Source organism: Myxocyprinus asiaticus, chromosome 17 (genome assembly GCF_019703515.2).
Source record: "Myxocyprinus asiaticus isolate MX2 ecotype Aquarium Trade chromosome 17, UBuf_Myxa_2, whole genome shotgun sequence".
Taxonomy (NCBI): domain Eukaryota; kingdom Metazoa; phylum Chordata; class Actinopteri; order Cypriniformes; family Catostomidae; genus Myxocyprinus; species Myxocyprinus asiaticus.
This window is the reverse complement of record NC_059360.1, coordinates 18,746,891-18,767,985: the sequence shown is the minus strand read 5'-3', so window position 1 is coordinate 18,767,985 and position 21,095 is coordinate 18,746,891. Positions and strand designations below refer to the sequence as shown.

Sequence of the window (21,095 nt, the reverse complement as noted above, 5' to 3'; positions counted from 1 at the left end):
CAAAATGCATATTTAGGGTGCATCAAAATAATCCACATGACTCCAGTCGACAAATAAAGTTCTTCTGAACGCAAATTATTGATTATTTTGAGAAACAAAACAATACTTATATACTTTTTAACTACAAATGTTCGCTTCCGTACATCTCTGATGTGCGCTCACAAGAGGGATGGCATAAGCTTGTTGGTAAGGTCACGCGTCACGTGGAGGAGGAGACAAAATAATTGTGTGGATTGTTTTGATGCACCCTAAATATGCATTTTGGACCATCAAAAAATGGAGGATATTTACTTGCATTGTTTAGAGGAGGAGGCCTGAAATGAAATCCTAAAAATCTTAAATTCTGTTTTGATGAAGAAAGAAACTCAGATACATCTTGGATGGCCTGAGGGTGAGTAAATTATCAGCAAATTTTCATTTTTGGGTGAGCTATTCCTTTAAGTTCAGAGCTTGTTTTTTGTTGTCCATGAGAAAAACATCACATCTGTCAAACACAAAAATGCTGTGCACACGCAGATATACTGTCAGCTCGCGCTCCAGAAGTCAAGCATGCGATCCGCAAAGCATAAGACATTTACACTTAACCAGAGATTATTTAGCAGAGATGGGCCACTTCTATTAAAATGAATGGGAGAAATTGGAACACTCAGTATAGGAGCTCTGTGAGCCAAACAGTCAACAGATGTAGAAAGGAAGTCCCACCTTACAGTTAAAAAAGCCAATCAACTTTTAGATACAGACATCACCTGTAAATCAACTCTAGAACGCACATGCGCAATAGTTATAAAAGCTGGGAAAATGATGTTTTTTAGTAATATGAGGTAAAGAATCACAATTTATGATTCCAGTATTGTCAGATTTTATTGCTGATTTGAAATATGTTCTTTGATCGTAATCTTAACCAACCATTTTTGAGATTTTGGTCTTTCTCCATTCAAGTAGATAGGAGCTGCACTGGCATGACTGGAAATAGTCTCCCATGAGTGTTCCAAAGATGGCCGCCAGTGGACTGTCTTGCTAGAAAGACTTAACTTAATGCAAATGTTTATATGAATTTAGGAACTGATATATTGCAACACTGATAGAAAAATGTATAGTTATAAACTGAGGTCATAAGAGCCCATAGATACAGAATCATCCTGAAAATAACAATAACACAGACAAGCCCACATTATCATAATCGCCAAAGCTTACAGCGCTGCAATTTTAATCCTGAAAAATATCCACTTGTCTTTGTGTAAAATGAAGGCATTGCATGACAAAATTACTCTTTTTCATGGTGTGGAGCGAATAAAGTGTTTATTTGACACGCTTGCTGCTGCTGCAGTGGTGGACTCGACTCCTGTGACAGAGCCAGCTGTAAAGTTCCACTGTCATAAAAGTCCCTTTCAAAAATCTCCAAATAAATTACGCGTTTATTTACACTTATTAAATTAAAACAATAATGTAACGACTTATTGTAACAAAGTAAAAGTAAAACATTTTCATTCAAAATTTACTTGCGTAAGAGTGAAAAGTACCCACCTTTAAATATATTCATAAAAGTATTTTTTTTTCCCAAAAAGTTACTCAAGCAAACGCATTACTACTCACCACTGCTTACATGTACCTTATCATGTTATTCAAACATGGCATGATTTTCTTATTTATGCAGAACACAAAAAGAGATGTTTTTTTTTTATTTTCACAACCTGTCTTTTCAAAACAATGGCAGTGGTTAAGACTCCCTTAAAAGCTTTAAAAAAAAGTACCCAAAAGTGTCATAGAATTAGTCCATGCGGCTTGTGCGATATGTTACAAGTCTTCTGAAGGTTTACAATAGGTATTGGTGAGAAAACCTATGAGAAACATTATAATAATCTTCCAGCGAAAATCTTGACGTCCGTCATACAATCATGAGCTGCATGAGAGAAACTTGTTTACAGGGGCTTGCATGATCACGTGAGAACTTGCATTGTTTAGTGCTAAAAACGCACTCTTTGCCACTGTGAACAAGCTTCTCTCATGTACTCATAAACATGCAATGGATGTCAAGATTTTTGTGAAAAATGTATTCAAATAATGTTAACCACAGACCTTAAAGGAATAGTTCACCCAAAAATGAAAATTCCAAGTCTTCTGATGGCATACAATAGGTTTTCATTAGAAACCATCCAAAATGTAAGTCATTTTTCAGCTAAAATCTTGACACCCATTGTGCATTCATGAGCACTATGAGAGAATCTCCTTCGCCCTTACAAAAATCGAGAGTTCATGGCAAATTTGTGCAAACTTGCCGCAAATCCGCCACTAATCATTTTTACATGCAAATTAGCTTTGCACCAAATTTGTGGCAAATTGTCTATTGTTGCCAAAGGTTTGCTGCAGGTTCACCACTACCAGCGAAGATCTGCAAACTTCTGTCAAACATTTGCAGTAAATGTGAAAATAATGTGTGGCAAATTTGCAGTTAATTTGTGCAAGTTTTGGCTAGTTTGCTAGAAATCTAGATTTTTTGTAAGAAAGTGGTTTGCATGTTCATGCGAGAACTTGCGGTATTAAGCGTTAAAAACATTAAGCACTCATGAAAGAGCTTCTCTCATGCACCCATAAACACGCAATAGACATAAAAAAAAAAAAAAAAAAAAAAAAAATAGACGTTCTTACCAGAACCTACAGTATGACTTTGAAAGACTTAGAATTTTAATTTGCTGGTGAAATATTCCTGAAGCTCAATGGTTAACATACTTGAAGAAACTTTTAATTTTAAGCTTAAAAGAGAATTTTTAAGCTACTGTGCTTTTTTGTATAATTCATCAAGCAAATAATCTAACATCTTTGTGGTCCTAGTACACCTTATTTAGCAACTTGTTAACAACATATGTTTTTAAAAAAACACAGCGGCTTCAAAATTTTAGTTCGAGGTAAGACATAATTAACTAAATGAATTAACTCATTAATTAACTAAAATTGCAAACCACTATTCTTAAAACCTATTGGAAATTTCAAAGGAATCCATGACTCTGCTAATGCTAATTGCTAAATGCTAATTCTCTTCCTGGTTTTAGGATTGCAAACTGAACAGGGCCTCGTTTCCAAACATTTCTTAGCAGTTAAGAGCGTTTTCTACAAGAAATTTTACGAACGTTCGTTATTTTTTACGTGTGTTTCCCAAAGCTGACTTAGCACAACCACACAAAGACGTGCTTGAGTGTTACTTAAGAGAGTGGTCTGTATATGTAAAGTGCTGAAATGTGACAGTGTAGTGTTGCTCATCATTGTAACTTCCTCATATTTGTGCGTAACTTTAAAAATACTTATTATTTAACTCACTGGGAATTTTTTTTTTACATTTAATTCCTTAAATCACAACATAATTAACTACTTAGACTACCCTTAAAAAAATTTGCAGCAAATTTGCCATGAACTCTCGATTTTTGTAAGGGTAATTAAATGCAGTTTTGGGATCATTTTGTGCAGAACGATCTATTACCTTTAGACAATCATTGCTTCTTTCATTAGATGTGTGTTTACAAATTTTCGTTTTCACAAATTCTGCATTGTGTACTTTTGCGATTGTCCTGCAGGTGACTGCATTAGTCAGTCTCCTTACGATGTTCTTAGCACTCTAAGATTACTCTAGAGCACTCGTAAATCTACAACCATTTTCAAGTACTACTTAAGTTACAATGGCTTTGGGAAACAGCCTGCAAAACTAAAATGAATTGTAAGATGGATTCTACGATCTACTTAAACTTACTATTCTTTTAGGAAATGAGGCCCAGCTCTATATAGCCAAAACTTGTGAGTATTATCAAACTAATAAATGTATTTTCTTGTTGTACATTCTCAAAGAAGTTTTTATACTTTACAGAGAGTGAATGCTCAAGATGAACAGGAGAGGTAAGAATCCCGAAGATGATGTTGAATCCAAGGGTGCTTCTTTGTTGCATTATTAATGGTATGATGATTTACTGTCTTCATTTAGGGGCTAAACCCTTCAGAATATCTAGAATGAGGTCACCTGACTAGTGGGAGATGAGAAAATATCAGCCTGTCCTTTAAAATACAAAGTTTGTTCATATTTGGTGGCCTAGCTAAACATTGCTCTCTGACCTGATCCACTTTAATAAGAGGGATCCATGCCCAGACATATTCCACTTGGGTGTTAGAGCCACACAAACATTCTTTCAACCCCCTTATCGGGGACAATGAGATTTTATTGCATTTATCATTCTCAGATTGATTCATCCCTCCTCAACATGTTTTCAATTATCTTTAGGGCTCACACACCTGCACCAGGCAAGAAATGTAAGTCCTCACCACCCGAATGACAAAAAATATTGGTTGATCTTATAAAAAAGTGAGTGACTTATGGCCTTTTATACTACAGGTTCAAAGAGTCCTGCCGAGCTTTTCATCATGGAGTCTGACAGAGTAAGGCTACTCTCTCATGCTTTTTAGAATATGCACTTAACATACTGATGAAGTTAGAAACAAACAAATCGACTATTCTCTGATCTGATAGGAAATTGGGGCACCAGATGTTGTCCCTCAGAGGGTGGCGGAGCACATTGTGGAGTTCAGTGTGACTGTAGTAGACCCCGGCAACAGTCAACTTCTGAGTGATCCAGGCAGCCCTCAATATGAAGACCTCACTCGCAGTCTCTATAAGCAGGTTAGGTAAAATGATTTTCAGCAAATACATTTCATTTCTAATTGTCAAATGAAATGAAATTAAACAATTACATTTCTTTATCCAATAATTAGTATTAGCCATTACTCTGACAGACTATGTTTACTCATAGACAATATTATTAGGTGAGCTAGAATTTGAAAGTAGCTTACGGTAAAGGGCAAAGCCAAACAAGAATTGGGTCATTTCAAAACTGCCATTGGATTGGATAAAACTAGAGCCATGGCACATGATTGTAGCATGTCTGGAAATCTTTAATGTGGGGTTATGTACAGTACATACATAGATTATGTAATTATGGATTTATATTTTCAGACTTTTGAACCCTACTGTATGCTATACAAATATACTGTACCCATCACATATATTTCAATTCACACTTTTGCAGATGCAGCATGTTTTCAACAAACTTCCTGGGTTTAAAGAGATTCGAGAGTTGGGATTTCTGTGAGTTGATGCTGGAACTGTGGGATTCACCATTACATTACACTCCATTGAACTTGAAAATTGTATTTTTGGTTGGGTAATTCTTTCTCACAGGGGCAGCTCGAGGTAACTATTTGAAGAATTGCTTTGCAACTTGCATTCAGAACTCCTGTGTTCCAATTACTGTACCATTATGTTCTGTTTTACTGTTATTTTTATCTGAATTATATTCACAACACAACATAACACTGCCTAATGACAGGGAAACTTTTGGGAAAATTAAGATAATTAGGATAGCCGATCAGGCAGGGTGAATTTAGGTAAATTGGGCAACATTTTGATAGTCATCATAGCGCCTATCTACACTTAAGCCAGGATAACAATGTACAATTTTGGCCACAATTTTGCCGCCTGAGACAAATTTCTGGGATCATAAAAATTTATTTTGTCATAGGGCAAAATGGGCAGACTTCGATTGCTTAGTGTGACATGTTCTCTGACAGATGATTCATTGCCTTTGTGATGTATCTTACCCTACGAGGAAGTTCTGGTAGTGTCTGAAATTTTGCATCATCAGGGTTCCCGTGGATCCTTAAAAAGTCTTAAAATGTCTAAAATTCAGTTTTCCAAAATTTAAGGTCATAAAAAGTCTTAAATAACTTAAATGATACAACAGAAGTCTTAATTTTTGTTTAAAGAGGTCTTACAGGAAAGACAGGAGTCTTGATATGACCTAATGTGATTATCAAACTTCAAACAAATACGATTTAATTAAATAAATGCATGCACTGCATCCTTCAAAGTGAAAACGTGACTTGTATTTTCTCCAAGCATGCAGGGGTTTGTGAGTGTTTTCAGCTGTTGCAGAGCAGTCCACAATCATTAAGCCATATCGGAAACTTATGACAAACTATCACTAAAGATCAACTGTTGATGATGATGGTATAGTGTTTATGAAATATGACAATGTTTTCTTTTAACTGTTTATATTGTAATACATTGTAGATTATTGTAGGAGTATACATTTTAAATCCCTTATTTGTTTGAATGAGTAGCTGGAAGCAGTGAAGCGCAAACATTTCAAGAGTCCCCAATGTATTTCAAAGTTAAAATGTCTTTAAAGTTAAAAGTTCCAAGCGATGAATCAAAGAGTATGTGATACATGATTTATTTTGAGATTGTGTTGGTTTGTTTTGGTATGGGGATACGGTATTAATTTTATTTGTTCAGGTCTTGAAAAAGGTTTTTAAAAGTCTTAAATTTGATTTTTAAAACTCTGCAGCAACCCTGGTTTTATATGCAGTATGAATGCTCCTACGATGGCCTGATGATGTAACACCCAGTCAACACTGTCAATCGGGACGACTGGAAAAAAAGTCTTGGCTGTGTATCGTACAATCTGACATAATGTTGCACAGTGTTCCATGGCTTTTACCCAAAATCTCACTGGGATCTTATCGTACAAGCATGCAAGAGACAATCATTAAGGACCATAAACGTTCAGTGTGCACCTGGCTTGATCAATCATATTAATATTTGATTGGCTATGCACATTCCACATTTACATCTGGCCATGGCCGTAACCACAATATACTTTGAGGGGGACAAGTCCCCCCCAAAAAATCAGATATGGCCAGATTGTCCCCCCCAATAATTGATATCCTTGTTACTGTTCTGCTGCAGTTCATTATGCACCGCTGTTTAATTGTCATTAAGTTGTTGCAGGAATAACATAATGGTTTAAAAATGTTAAATGTTTAGCATGCACTGTAGTCTAACACTGCTCATCAATGTCATTTGAGATAACCAATCAAATCGATGAAGGCGGGGCACAAATTTAAGAAGCTGGGGAATTTCATGGATTATTCCAGCACCACGCAGAACACACGCATCAGTGTCAGCAGTTCAGATTGAGAGTGTTAGTGTCATGTAAGATGTCAGTATATAACTAAACATGCAATATTTGCCCACTATTTTATGACTGAAATGTTGTACAGATTAACGTCCTGGTTACTTTCGTAACCTCCATTCCCTGATGGGGGGAACGAGAAGTTGTGTCGATGTAGTGACACTAGGGGTCGCCCTTGGGAGGCCCAAACACCTCTGATATTTGAGAAAAGGCCAATGGGAATTGGCAAGTGGAATTTGCATGCCACTCCCCCGGACATACGGGTATAAAAGGAGCTGGCTCGCAACCACTCATTCAGGTTTTGTGCTGAGGAGCCAAGACAGGGTCCCGGCCATTTCAGCGGGTAGTTCAGTGATGTGGCAGGAGGGACACAATGTCTCGTTCCCTCCATCAGGGAACGGAGGTTACGAAAATAACCAGGACATTCCCTATCTGTCACTCACTCGACGTTGTGTCGATGTAGTGACACTAGGGGTCCCTATACAAAATGCCACAACTAGCTGAACTGTGTTACGTGGACTGGCGGTGCGAGACGGGCAAACCATTGTGTGCCTCGTAGCCAGCGCACCTGGCCGTCACGTAACCTCCCCCAATGCTCCTACGAGCGTCGTACAGTCCCCCGCACCTCGAGGACAAGTCAACTGCAAAAAATGGGGACAGGCCACCCCAGCCGTGGCCTCTTCTCTTCTGTTTTCTCCCCAAAAAGAGTGGAAATCGTTCAGATGGGGGCCACAAGTGTCCGTGTCGGGGGGGGGTGTCCTTTCCCAAGGGGAAGACACCGCGGAGACCACACCCTGCCTGAAGGGGACGCCCCTGGCGACGAGCAGAGGGGGTGCGGGATCTTGATCCGCGCCAGGGCAGGATATGCTGAATGGCTTCCATCTGCTTCCTGACCGCTGAGTACTGCTGTGTCGCCGAATAGGTCAGCCTGGGAGACGGGGGCATCAAGGAAACGTACCTTGTCAGCCTCCCTCATCTCGACCAAGTTGAACCATAGGTGGTGCTCCTGGACCACCATGGTGGACATCGCCTGCCCAAGAGTGCCTTCGTCGCCCGGAGGGCAAGATCGGTCACCAAGCGCAGCTCCTGCATCAATCCCATGTCAGAACTACACTCGTGCAGTTCTCTCAGCACCTTGGCTTGGTGCACTTGCAGGAGAGCCATGGCGTGCAGGGCGGAGGTGGCCTGTCCAGCGGCAATGTAGGCTTTAGTTGCCAGTGACGACATAAACTTACAGGCCCTGGATGGGAGTCAGGTGCACCGCAACCGCCTTATCCACCTGGGGAATCTCCAAGTACCCCCTGGCAGCCCCACCATCGAGGGTAGTGAGAGCGGAGGAGCTCAGAGATCGGGTCCGGGAAGAAAGGGACCGGGGTGGGGCGCGGCCATGAGCAGTGCTCCGAGCCCAGGAACCAATCATCAAGCCGCAAGGGTTCAGGGTGGGGCAGAGGGTTCCACTCCAGCCCGACACTTGCAGCCGCCCGGGCAAGCATGGCCGTCAGCTCTGCGTCGGCCTGTGCACACCCGAAGGTGGGAGTGAGACCGCGAACTCGCACTGAGACGAGCCGGCGGTCTCATCCCAGAACTTGACTGGGGCAAACGAGTGTACTGGGGAATGGGAGGTCTGTGGGGAGTTACCCGGCGGATCGGTTCCCATTGGGGGTCCCCAAATCACCCCCAGTGCTAACCGACATGGCCTCAAACCCGTAGGTAGTAGGACCGAGGCAGGGAGCCACTGGGGTGGCATTCCTTCTAACGAAGGAAAGACATGACCACATTACCATGGTCATGTTCTTGCAGTGAGAACCCCCCCCCCAATGTTCAAGACATGGTTATGGCCTTGCACTTGGCCACATAAATTTGTCTCCAAAAAATTTATATAAATCCGATCTATTACACCCACCTATTATAATATGTGCAATTATTATAATAGAGTTCACTTCCGCAATGATGCTAATGCTAATTTTGTTATTTAATAGATAATTTGTTTCAAGTTTAAGAGTTTCTGTCTCCATCATGATTGTTCACTCTTGTGTGGACTGCGGGACTCACAAACCTCTGTATGCTAATGTACTGTAGTTCCATTTGAGAGGATAAACATAATAACCAGATGCATTTACACTTGACCGAGTCATGTCTTACACTCACTGAGCACTTATTAGGAACACTATGATCCTAATAAAGTGCCTGACGTGGTCTTCTGCTGTTTTAGCCCATCCGCCTCAAGGTTCGACGTGTTGTGCATTCTGAGATGCATTTCTGCTCACTACAATTGTACAGAGTGATTACCTGAGTTACCTTAACCTTTCTGGCTGTTCGAACCAGTCTGGCCATTCTCCGTTGACCTCTCTCATCAACAAGGCATTTCTGTCCACAGTGTTTTTTGTTTTTGGCACCATTCTGAGTAAAATCTAGAGACTGTTGTGTGTGAAATTCCCAGGAGATCAGCAATTACAGAAATACTCAAACCAGCCCATCTGGCACCAACAATCATGCCACGGTCAAAATCACTGAGATCACATTTTTTCACCATTCTGATGGTTGATGTGAACATTAACTGGAGCTCCTGACCTTTATCTGCATGATTTTATGCATTGCACTGCTGCCACACAATTGGCTGATTAGATAATTGCATGAATAAGTAGGTGTTCCTAATAAAGTGCTTAGCGAGTGTAAATGCATTTTACTTTCCATCTTGAATGCATCTTGAGGGTCTTTACATTATCTAAGAGCTATCCGATCAGTAAAAACGAATGAAGTGACCAAGTGAAAATACACCGTTCAATGTCAAAAAGTGGCCCAATTTACCCGAATTCATCCTTACTGTGAGCATTCCAATGGTCCCATGACACTGCTCTTATAATTCCCCTCATAACACTGAGCAGAACTGAAGGTGCAACAGCACGGTATGCTGTGGTGTTTGAGACTAATGGAGTGAGGGCCACAGGAGACACAGGGGCAGCAGATGAATCTGGCATGGAGGGAGTCCTAAAGGGCATTGTGGCCAAGGCACTAAGCGAGGACACATCTCTACCTGTGGACATGCTTTCCCTTACTTTCGAAACAGGTACACAAAATAAATACAGTCAATACAGGCCCTTCGTGGACTGCATATATTTAACCTTATTTGATTCATCCTGTACAGACTTTCCAACAGCAGAGGAGCAGGAGAGCACAAGATTTAGTACACAGAAAAGAGAAGAAACAGGATTTTTACCTGGGGAAATTAGTACACAGTCCACAGAAGTCACCTCTGAGGAGACTATAATGTCTTCTGGGAGTACTGGGATCTCTTCTGGAGATCTAGACCCTGACAGGACTCAAGTAGTGTTGGGTGACTGGACAGAAAGAACTGTTACACAGGAGGTGGTACCTGATAAATCGTCCCCTGTGACCAAACTGGCTGCAATAACAGAGCAGCCAGCCACAGAGCTAATCACAAGCCCCTCACTTGAGGATTCAAAGAAAGAAAGACTAATAACTGAAGACACTTTAGTGACTGGAGGTAAATCTTTCAAATTTGTAGTGAGTAGTGAGTCACTGTACAAGCGCATCTGCTTTCAAAGTAAGACCCCTATGTTAGACCATTCAGACCAAATGCATTATTGCACTAAAAACACCTAGATACAGCACAATGAATAGAACAGAGCACAGGTGTCTCGAGTCACATTTGATAAGTTCTTTTAACTCGACATGGCATCTAAAAATGTGGTGCTCCTGCACAAGTTGCATAAAAAACAGCATGACATGGCGCAAAGCTCAAAGACATCCATCTTGCATAGTGTTTCCTAATCCTAGTCCTGGAGTACTCCCAACCAGGGGTGGACTGGCCATAGTGAGAACTGGGACATTTCCAGGGGCCGGCTGTGAAACGAGCCGAACGGGCGGCGATAAGCTGAAACAGGCTGCCCCTTAATGCTGAACGGGCCACGACAGACCGAAGAGGGCCGCAAAACGGCACCATGGTATGCCGAAAAGGACAGTGACACAAATCCCCCCGCTCAACAACTTTTGGGCCTTTTTCTATGTAAAATCGAGGGCTGATTTTTCTTCCCAGTCTGCCCCTGCCCCCAACATTACACATTTGGGATGTCTCTATAATCTAACACCTGATTCAATTCATCAGTTTGTTAGTAGAGACTTCATGACCTTAATTGGGTGTCAAATAAGAGAGACGTCCAAAATGTGCAGTGGTGTTGGGGACTCTAGGACCAGGATTGGGAAACACTGTTTACATAGAAAAAGAATGGAAAAGGAATACAGACGGATGCAAAAACATGTGGACAGCCCCTAAGAATTACAGAATTATTTCTAATTATATAATTAGATGCATTTGCAAAGACACTCCCTGAAACTGGCTCTTTTGTTTTCAAGGATCTCCAAGAACCCCTACAGTGGATTACCCATCAAAGACATCTAAAGAGGATGTTGGAAATGAAATTGTTTCCACAGCTGCCTCACTAGACTTGGATTCTTTTGAAGTAGCAAAAGCATCTACTTCAACTCAGCCAGAAATGGATTTTGATTTGACACCAGGGGCCTCTCCAGCAGAGAAAACATCATCAATCGTGGAAACCCTAACCCTGACAGAGCGACCTCAAGAAGCTATCTTTCAAGAAGATGAAACAATTAGCTCCACTGAACCTTTAGAGACCACTACTGAAGGTCTTTCTTCACAACCTACTAGTCTAATTGATAGCCCAGAGTCGCCTATTGCAATTGACCCTAGTGACCATGTGGAGTCTCAATCTGTACCTGACACTGTAGAAGCACTTCTTCCTAAGGGGTCTCCTTTGCCCACTCTAGAATCAATTGTCCCTGCATCAATTCCCTCAGGGCTAACACCCACTGAAGGCCCCATTTCACATGTGACCCCTGACAATTTCCTGGATGAAAAGGAACAGCCGCTCTGGACTTCTTCACCTCCACAACATGAAGGTGTTACAGATAATGACACTGACACACAAGAGGACTTAGAACAGTCTGATGAAGTGGAAGAAATTGAGGACTTTGTGAGTAGATTACCCTCAGAAAAGGACGAGCACCTGCAATCCTCGGCCACTCCTCAAGGCCATGTTACGACTCTTTCAATGATGGCTTCTAACCAGGCCAAAGAGTTATTGGTGTTTTTTAGCTTACGTGTGACTAATATGATGTTTTCAGAGGATCTTTTCAACAAGAGCTCTCCTGAGTACAAATCACTGGAGAATACGTTTCTCGAACTGGTAAGTAAACACACATATGTCTTTGACTTTCTCTTACTACATACCTTTTTAACCTCACTTTATTGTTAGCTATACATCTTTGTGTGTTACAATGCATGAAAGGAAAATGTTATATTTAAACATTGTCATCTGTCTGCAGGGACTTGACAGATAGCATGCGAGAACTGTACTGTTTGAAATTAAATATATATTTTCTATACAGTCTTTGATTGTGGGTGACTGACAGGCAAAACAGCGGATTACATTTCTGTACTATTTGTGCTAGAAAACATATTTAATATAAGTCTGTCACATTTTTTTTTTTCTTTTTTTTGCTCTGAACCTGGTTACCTTATTCAATATAGACAGAAAAGTCACATAGAAATGGCCAGAAATGGAACCCTTTATGGTGATTTCAAAACAAAAATCTTTTTTTTTTTCAACTAGAGACAATTCTCTGAACCAACTGACTCACCAAACCCTGAGGCCTCTAGTCCAAAGGCTGAAAGAGAACAGAGGACATTAGCCTCAATACCGGTACATCTATATCCGAGTTTTCTGGATCTTTATCCAGTTTTTTTTGCACTAAATCTCTGCACTTTTTCTAATCACTTCCCACTGATCACAGTTAAGAATAACTGTCTACAACAGGACTTGGCAACCTGAGGGTTAATCACTTGTATGCGATCAAAAGTGAGAAAGAGGATCATATTTTATTTATATGAAGTCCTTCGCACCTGCATGTGGTGGCATGCCAGTCTACCGCTTGTTGTAATCCTTTGTCATAATCATGCAGTGTGTTTCTTTAGTTATGAGCTGAATGGGAAGCTAAATACTATTAAAGTGTGACGAAACTTCCCTATTCAACAACAGAGGTGTGCAGTGCGTGCAAACCATTCACGCCTCATCAGCCACTGATGTCGCAAGTTAAAGTATCCGCTTTGTGTCAGCAGTGATTAACATGGAAAATTAAAATTGCCACTTCATGTCTAAAAGGTTGCCGACTCCTAGTCTACAATAACTGTTGATCAATGAGTTCTCTAACCAGCATTAACATGTCTAAACATCCTAAAATTGAGCATGTTTACATGCAGGATCTTGCCATGATCATGTCTAATATACCGACAACGTGAGTAGTCATGTAAACGCTATTAATATTTTCCTTTATAGGGGTAAGGTCATAAACGGTTTATGCAAAAACTGATTGGCACACAAATTTGTGCCTACCCCGATTTCACTTTGCATGTAAAAACCTTTATCGTCATTCTTACCGGCTTATCCAATGTGCAAGTGTTGAGCGCATGCCTGTTTAACGTCAAAGGCAGAGAATAACCTGATGATTTCAAGACTCATGTAAACACAGTTTTCTTGCATTGTCTGCAGTTTGATTAAGCTGATTTTTAGTTTTATCAGCATATTGGTGTGCATGTAAACACACTCATTGTACATTTAACCTATGGACAGTAATTTTTCTTATTTGTGTACAACAAAAAATAATGTCTGTACTTGGATTCTGCATTTAAAAGGGCCACAAAAAAAAAACAGATGACGGCAAAAAATTCCTTAGGGAATTTTCTTCTTTCGTTTCTCTAAACTGCTTTTGTTGTTTATGTATCCTAATTGCTTAGTTTAATTCTTCAGTGAGAAACATATCAGACAGCTTTTTTGTGGATTTTGAAATTAACAGCTCAATTAATCAATTGTAATAAAAGCAATACACTGAGATTGCTTTTGTGGCTTGTTTGTGTACGGTTCTGGGTGAATGCAGTCTCTTGTAAGATGCTAGCTCATTTGGATAAATGCAGAGTGCAAGGACCTTTTTTTTTAAACCACCATAAAATAGTGGGTCTAGACTTGTCTAAATTAGAGGTTACTGAATACAGTTTGAAGTTTGAAGAATTTCTGTTACTGACTCTGTAAGAGGCTTATTGTGTTACTTTTGAGTCTTAAAGTCTAAAATAATGTCTACTTATGTGTTAAATTACATTTATACTTTTTTTTAAATCCTTTACACAGTTCTAAAAGGTTAAAGGGACTCTTGTACAAGTTACAGCATTTAGATGTTCTGTTCTATAAAATAAAGTTAGGATAAATAATATATTACATTTCTTTGACATTTAAAGAGGGAATCCCAAAAGACAAAAGCTCCATTTCCAATAATAAGTGGTTGCCCATACTAGTTTTGTGATACAGTTTCCTGGCATGAACAACAGAACAGTGAAACCTCAGAAACTAAAATCTGGTCAGAAGCTACCCTGGTAAGTATCTAAGTGAAATTACCATAAAATTAGTTAATTGATTCATAAATGGGCTTTTAAAGAATAATTTGATAACCAATGTATATTTATGTTCTTCTATATTCTGAAAAAAAGAACATTGATTTTCCACCAGACACATCAATTTTGCCTATTTATAATTCAATGTTTTGGTAGCTTTTGTAGAGACAGCTGCAATATTTTGCAATGTTTGCATTTATTTTAGCCTCTCAACCTTGTAGGGTCCTTGTTTAGCCCTGTCTCTACTGGTTTGAGTAGCAACCACCTTGATTGGACATGGAGAACACCAATATTTGCGTTTATGCAAAGGATGCAAACTTTTTTCAAATATGATTTATTTATTTTTTAGATATTTAGGGTAAATACAGGTAGAGCTTGAGCTTAGTTGTCCATCATTATGTGTACATTCTTTCATTACTATATATCAGCATTAATTTCATCCTAAAATATTCTGAAAGGCACTGAAGTAGCTATTTGTATTATAAACTCAGCAAAAAAGTAACATCCTCTCACTTTCAACTGCTTTTATTTTCAGCAAACTTAACATGTGTAAATATTTGTATGAACATAAAAAGATTCAACAACTAAGACAGAAACTGAACAAGTTTCACAGACATGTGACTAACAGAAATGGAATAATGTGTCTCTGAACAAAGGGGGGGTCAAAATTAAGTCAGTATCTGGTGTGGCCACCAGCTGCATTAAGTACTGCAGTGCATCTCCTCCTCATGGACTACACCAGATTTGCCAGTTCTTGCTGTGAGATGTTACCCCACTCTTCCACCAAGGCACTTGCAAGTTCCCGGACATTTCTGGGGGGAATGGCCCTAGCCCTCATCCTCCGACCCAACAGGTCCCAGACGTACTAGGGGATTGAGATCCAGGCTCTTCGCTGGCCATGGCAGAACACTGACATTCCTCTCTTGCAGGAAATCACGCACAGAACGAGTAGTATGGCTGGTGGCATTGTCATGCTGGAGGGTCATGTCAGGATGAGCCTGCAGGAAGGGTACCACATGAGGGATGAGGATGTCTTCCCTGTAACACACAGCATTGAGATTGCCTGCAATGACAACAAGCTCAGTACGATGATGCTGTGACACACCGCCCCCTCCACCTCCAAATCGATCCCACTCCAGAGTACAAGCCTTGGTGTAACGCTCATTCCTTCGACAAATAACACGAGTCCGACCATCACCCCTGGTGAGACAAAACTGCGACTCGTCAGTGAAGAGAACTTTTTGCCAGTCCTGTCTGTTCCAGTGAAGGTGGGTTTGTGCCCATAGGCGACGTTGTTGCTGGTGATATCTGGTAAGGACCTGCCTTACAACAGGCCAACAAGCCCTCAGTCCAGCCTCTTTCAGCCTATTCCGGACAGTCTGAGCACTGATGGAGGGATTGTGCATTCTCGGTGTAACTCAGGCAATTGTTGTTGCCATCCTGTACCGCAGGTGTGATATTCGGATGTACCGATCCTGTGCAGGTGTTGTTACATGTGATCTGCCACTGCGAGGATGATCAGCTGTCCTTCCTGTCTCCCTGTAGTGCTGTCTTGCAATTTATTGCCCTGGCCACATCTGCAGTCCTCATGCCTCCATGTAGCATGCCTAAGGCACGTTCACGCAGATGAGCAGGGACCCTGGGCATCTTTCTTTTGGTGTTTTTCAGAGTCAGTAGAAAGATCTGTTTAGTGTCCTAAGTTTTTATAACTGTGACCTTAATTGCCTACCGTCTGTAAGCTGTTAGAGTTTTAACGACCGTTCCACAGGTGCATGTTCATTAATTGTTTATGGTACATTGAACAAGCATGGAAAACATTGTTTAAACCCTTTCCAATAAAGATCTGTAAAGTTATTTGGATTTTTACAAAATTATCTTTAAAATACAGTGTCCTGAAAAAGGGACGTTTCTTTTTTTGCTGAGTTTATTTTAAAAACAACACTAATAACAAATGAAAGTTGTGCCACTTTACCTGAATTCACCCTCATATATTTTATACTGTATTTAAATATGATCATTTAATAATGAAAATTATAGAACAGAACATCACTGGCAGGGCATCCCCCCAAAAAATCAGTAGATACAAATGTAATTTCCAATATGCTAGAATGTTTTTCAGAATCAGCATTCTAGAATACAGATACAATACAATGTTGCATGTGATAATTAGTTGCATTTAGCATTTATTTTCCTATTTGGAATTGACTGCTACTGTACATATTTGTTTCCTTCAGTCCAGTGATGGCAATCAAAGGTCACGACACTTACATCCGCTAGACAGTAACATTGATTGAGAATGAGCTCTGAGTCAGTGCAAGCGCTGTGGGCAGCAGTAACACCTGCTCTGCCCTGGCACTCAGCCGAGAAGTGAGAGGTTGATCGTGACTGGCAAATCAGCTCTACCTACTAATACAGATTATCTCCTGGTAAACAGGCAAGGAGCTGCTTCGTTAATAGGACATCATTCCGAGCCTCTACTGAATAGTACACTGTAAACTCTAATGCTCAAAATAATTAATTGTTTTGAGTAGGGAAAAATTAAATCATACAAATTAGTTCAAATAAATTAACCTTGATGAGTATTTGGAACTTTCTCTTTCTTTTGAGTTCACGAAACTTATACCTTTTTAAGTAATCTGAATAGTTTTATTGTTTTGAGTTTAATAAAATTGTCTCTTTAAATTTACTGGAACTTAAATGTAACTGAAACTGGGCAGGGGATTTCTTTTCTATTTCCTGGCATATTCTTTGCATGGTACTCGACAATGAGTGTAAATGAGAGTAAAAGTGTTATATAATGTGCTTTTGTGCAAGATAAATATAAAGCGGAAGACTTGTTGGTGTTTAATGTTTTGTGTTATTTAGAAGAGTTTCTTTAATGTTAACGTTTGGGAAAGTAAAATGGGATTACCATTATGGTGAATATTGGAGCTTGAGCTTAGGTTGAGGACAGGTACAATTTTAGTTTGTTCTAGAATATATTGCTTTACTTATTGAGCAGTTGCTTTGCTAATCAAAGCATAGTGTTTCCAATTAGCATGCATTCAGCATGCTAGCATTTGCTGTACTAGTTAGTTCTAGCCAGTACTAGCTAGTTAATTTCCCTCTACTTAAAGTATTTAAGTTGAGCTTACATGGTCATTTTAAGTGCAGCAAAGGAGTTCAAATTAAAGTTAAGTACCAATAAAATGTATGAGTTTGCTTACTTACAGAGCAATTAACATGCATGAGTATAAAATCAAAATCAGAAAGTTTTATTAACTTAAACTTACATTAAAAATAATTATGTAACTGATTGTTTTGCTAACTTATTAGGGGTTACAGTGATCTGTGCTTCATTGTGTGTCTAAAAAAGTGCTGGAGATGCCATGTGATGTTTTATTGCTCTCTAGCGTTCTCTGACCAAACTTTAGTTGCGAAAACCGAAAACTCTCAACAGAAATTCCCTTACTGAATGTATACTTGGTTTTAGTGATGCTGTGCACTAACATATAAATTATAGATGCTTTATTCAACAAATAGATGCTTAATTTCTTTACTGTGTCTTGTTTTATAAATATATAGTTGTGCTTGCTAAGGGGCCATTGAGACCCTTATGCTAAAAATAGTTTGACGCAATGCAACTAATGTAACAGAATGGCAGTGTCTCAAGACACTTTTTTAAGTTCTTTTAACTTGAAACAACATCTTAAAAATACAGGATCTCTTCGCAAGATGCTGAAAAACCAGCAAGACGTGCAATTGTCAAAGATACAGAAGCCTGTTTCTGTCAAATGAAAAGAAAATTCATAATTATTAGATTCAAAGTCATAATTTTGAGGAAACATTTAATAATTATGAGATAAAAATTAGTGCTGTCAGTTGATTACATTTTTTATTTGTGATTAATCACATACTTGTTTGTAGTTAATCGTGATTAATCACAGATTTTGAAAGTGCTGAAATTTGACTATACTTTTCCTGTCAAAATGCATTTATTTCCATCTTTGGAAAGAAAACAAAACAATATGTAACAATATAATGCTTAATTAACATTTTCCAAACAAAACCTTCCACAGTATAAAGATAGAAATGCATTAAAATAGCAGCAAATCAAGTAACATTAAATGTTTCCCAAAGTCTAAGTGGGAGATTGATTAATAGAAAGAGCTAGTCCCCACATAGTTTGCATTTTCATTGCAGTGGGCATTAAATCTCTTAAACTGTCATCCTCCACAATATTAGTCTGCCGTTAGACTGTGGCTATCCTCTTTGTTACAGCAATCATGAAGCTGCGTTCATGATTCACATCAGGGCATCAACGTCAGTGTCAAACGGCGCTTTGAATTCCCCATGAAAAGCGCTTACAGACAAAAATGTCTCATTCTGCATTTTGGCGATAGTTAAGACTTGACGTGCTTCTGTGGTAATAAAAATGTGCCTTACGTAGGCAGAAAACTATTTTTTTTCTTTCACAAGTGTCTTTAACTCTCATATAACACATTATGACTTTCTATCACAAAACTATGACTTTAAATCTATTGTAATTATTATCTCTTTTTATCTCATAAATATGAATAAGTATCTCATAATTTATCATTATTTTATTTTTGTTTCCATGTGGCAGAAATTAGCTTTCATACAAAGAAGTCTGTCTAGCACACCTTTACTTAGAAGAAACAAAAACACATTCTGTGTGAACGCCCCCTTAAGGGAACTGTTGCTCATATTCAGGGTTAGGGATTTTAACAAACTCCTAAGCCTAAGTATTAATGTTCTGCATGTAACTCAGAACCCCTTAGCAACTGTATTGCAACATCCTGGCAGCAAATTTTTGCACAGGACAGCACCATTCCCATTATCCTTTGAAAATGCAAAAATCTAGTTTTAATTTCACACTTTTAATCTCGTATTTGAGAGATTGATATTTTCTGAATGCAAATAAGTCAGGCATGTCTTTATGCATATATGATATCTTCAAGTCCTCCATCTTTTGTGTGAGTGGTGCAATCGGACTCTTGAAATCTTGAGCAAAGATGGATGACTGAGCTGCTACGCCCTATTTCTCCTGAACAGCCGTCTTTATCTGTAAATGGCCCTCCTCGTGCGGAGTGAAATGAGCATTGAAAAGATTTTAGCATATTGTAATAGGATGAGAGACAGACACCAGGCAAAATCTTTCAGTCTCAGAAGTCGAGCAATTGCTTTTGAATTGACAATTCCAAAGGTTTTGCATCAGAGCTGCATTACGTTCATGCACAATTAACCAGTTTTCACAAGTCAGCTATGATGAAAGAAAAGTCGTTATCTCTAATTAAACTTTTATACCTCTTTTTCCTCAGCTCCTGCCATATCTACAGTCCAACCTGACTGGATTTAAAGAGCTGGAGATTCTGAACTTCAGGAATGGCAGTGTGGTTGTCAATAGCAAGATGAAATTAGCCAAACCAGTTCCATACAATGTTACGGAGACAGTACACTGCATACTTGAGGACTTCTGCAGTGCTGCATCTAAGAGACTGGACATAGAAATCGACTCGCAATCAGTGGATGTGGAAGCAGGTAACCCTGTTGAAAAGACAAGCATTGTGGGTCACCACCATATGTTGTTTAGGATACTGGTATGCTGGTATATCCACCAAGCTTCCTACAGAGATAGTTCACCAAAAAACTCCCCCTCATGTTGTTCCAAACCCATATGACCTTCATTCTTCTGTGGAACACAAACGAAGATTTTAGTCTCTGCAAAGTCCCATTCAAATCAAGTCAGTCCACTCGGCGGCCATCTTTGGAATGCTCCTGGGCAGATAATATGTAAACAAGTGGAATAAAAGTATGGCTCCTATCTACTTGAATAGGGAATGGCTGATATCTCCAAAATGGTGGGTCAAGATTACGATCAAAGAACATATTTACAATCAGCAGTAAAATCTGACTACAGTGGTATCACAAACTTTGCTTCTTTAGCTCAGATCACCATACAAACACTATTTTTCAGGCGGTTTCAGCTAATTGATTGACAGCGAGATCTGTATCTGAAAAGTGATTGGTTCTTTTACCTGTAAGGCGGGACGTACTTTCTACATCCGCTGGCCATTCCAATTTTTCACATTCATTTTAATACCATCTATGCTAAACTGTCTCTGGCCTAAGTCACCAATAACTTTAATTTAATCTCTTGTCCATTTAATGAAAAATAATTATGACAGAGCCTAACATCTCCTTTTGTGTTTCACGGAAGAATGAAAGTCATACTGGTTCGGAACAAAAGAGGATGAGCAAATTACGATAGAATTTTTGGGGTGAACTATCCCTAAGTAGCTTTCCAGCTAGTTGTTGAATGTTTTTGCTGGTGAACAACATGAACCAACATAAACCAGTTTGGGCCCCCTTACAAAAATCGAGAGTTCATGGCAAATTTGCCACAAACTTGCCGCAAATTTGCTACTCATTATTTTCACATGCGAATGAGTTTGTTATTCGCCACAAATGTTTGTCAAAAGTTTTCAGCTCTTCACCGGTAGTAGTAAACTTGCAGCAAACCTTTGGCAACAATGGACAATTTGCCGAAGGTTTGCCACTAAGCTCATTTGCATGTGAAAATAATCAGTGGCGAATTTGCTATA

General features: G+C 39.3%; 2 protein-coding genes across 5 annotated transcripts in view; one reads left to right on the top strand and one right to left on the bottom strand.

Moving 5' to 3' along the window:
* Positions 1-21,095, bottom strand: part of colec11 (collectin sub-family member 11) — a 284,310-nt gene that overhangs the window by 117,765 nt on the left and 145,450 nt on the right. The window lies entirely within an intron of this gene.
* Positions 1-21,095, top strand: part of LOC127455034 (interphotoreceptor matrix proteoglycan 1-like) — a 61,967-nt gene that overhangs the window by 17,356 nt on the left and 23,516 nt on the right. The window contains exons 4-13 of one of the 4 annotated variants that reach the window (XM_051722583.1): positions 3,854-3,882; positions 4,262-4,290; positions 4,373-4,416; positions 4,508-4,657; positions 5,064-5,122; positions 9,896-10,077; positions 10,156-10,515; positions 11,385-12,235; positions 12,662-12,751; positions 19,812-20,031. In XM_051722583.1, the coding sequence (XP_051578543.1) occupies positions 3,854-3,882; positions 4,262-4,290; positions 4,373-4,416; positions 4,508-4,657; positions 5,064-5,122; positions 9,896-10,077; positions 10,156-10,515; positions 11,385-12,235; positions 12,662-12,751; positions 19,812-20,031 (2,014 nt within the window). Of the gene's footprint in view, positions 1-3,694; positions 4,291-4,372; positions 4,417-4,507; positions 4,658-5,063; positions 5,123-9,895; positions 10,078-10,155; positions 10,516-11,384; positions 12,236-12,661; positions 12,752-19,811; positions 20,032-21,095 lie in introns of those variants that run through there. The other 3 variants (XM_051722582.1, XM_051722580.1, XM_051722581.1) reach the window with 3 other exon arrangements.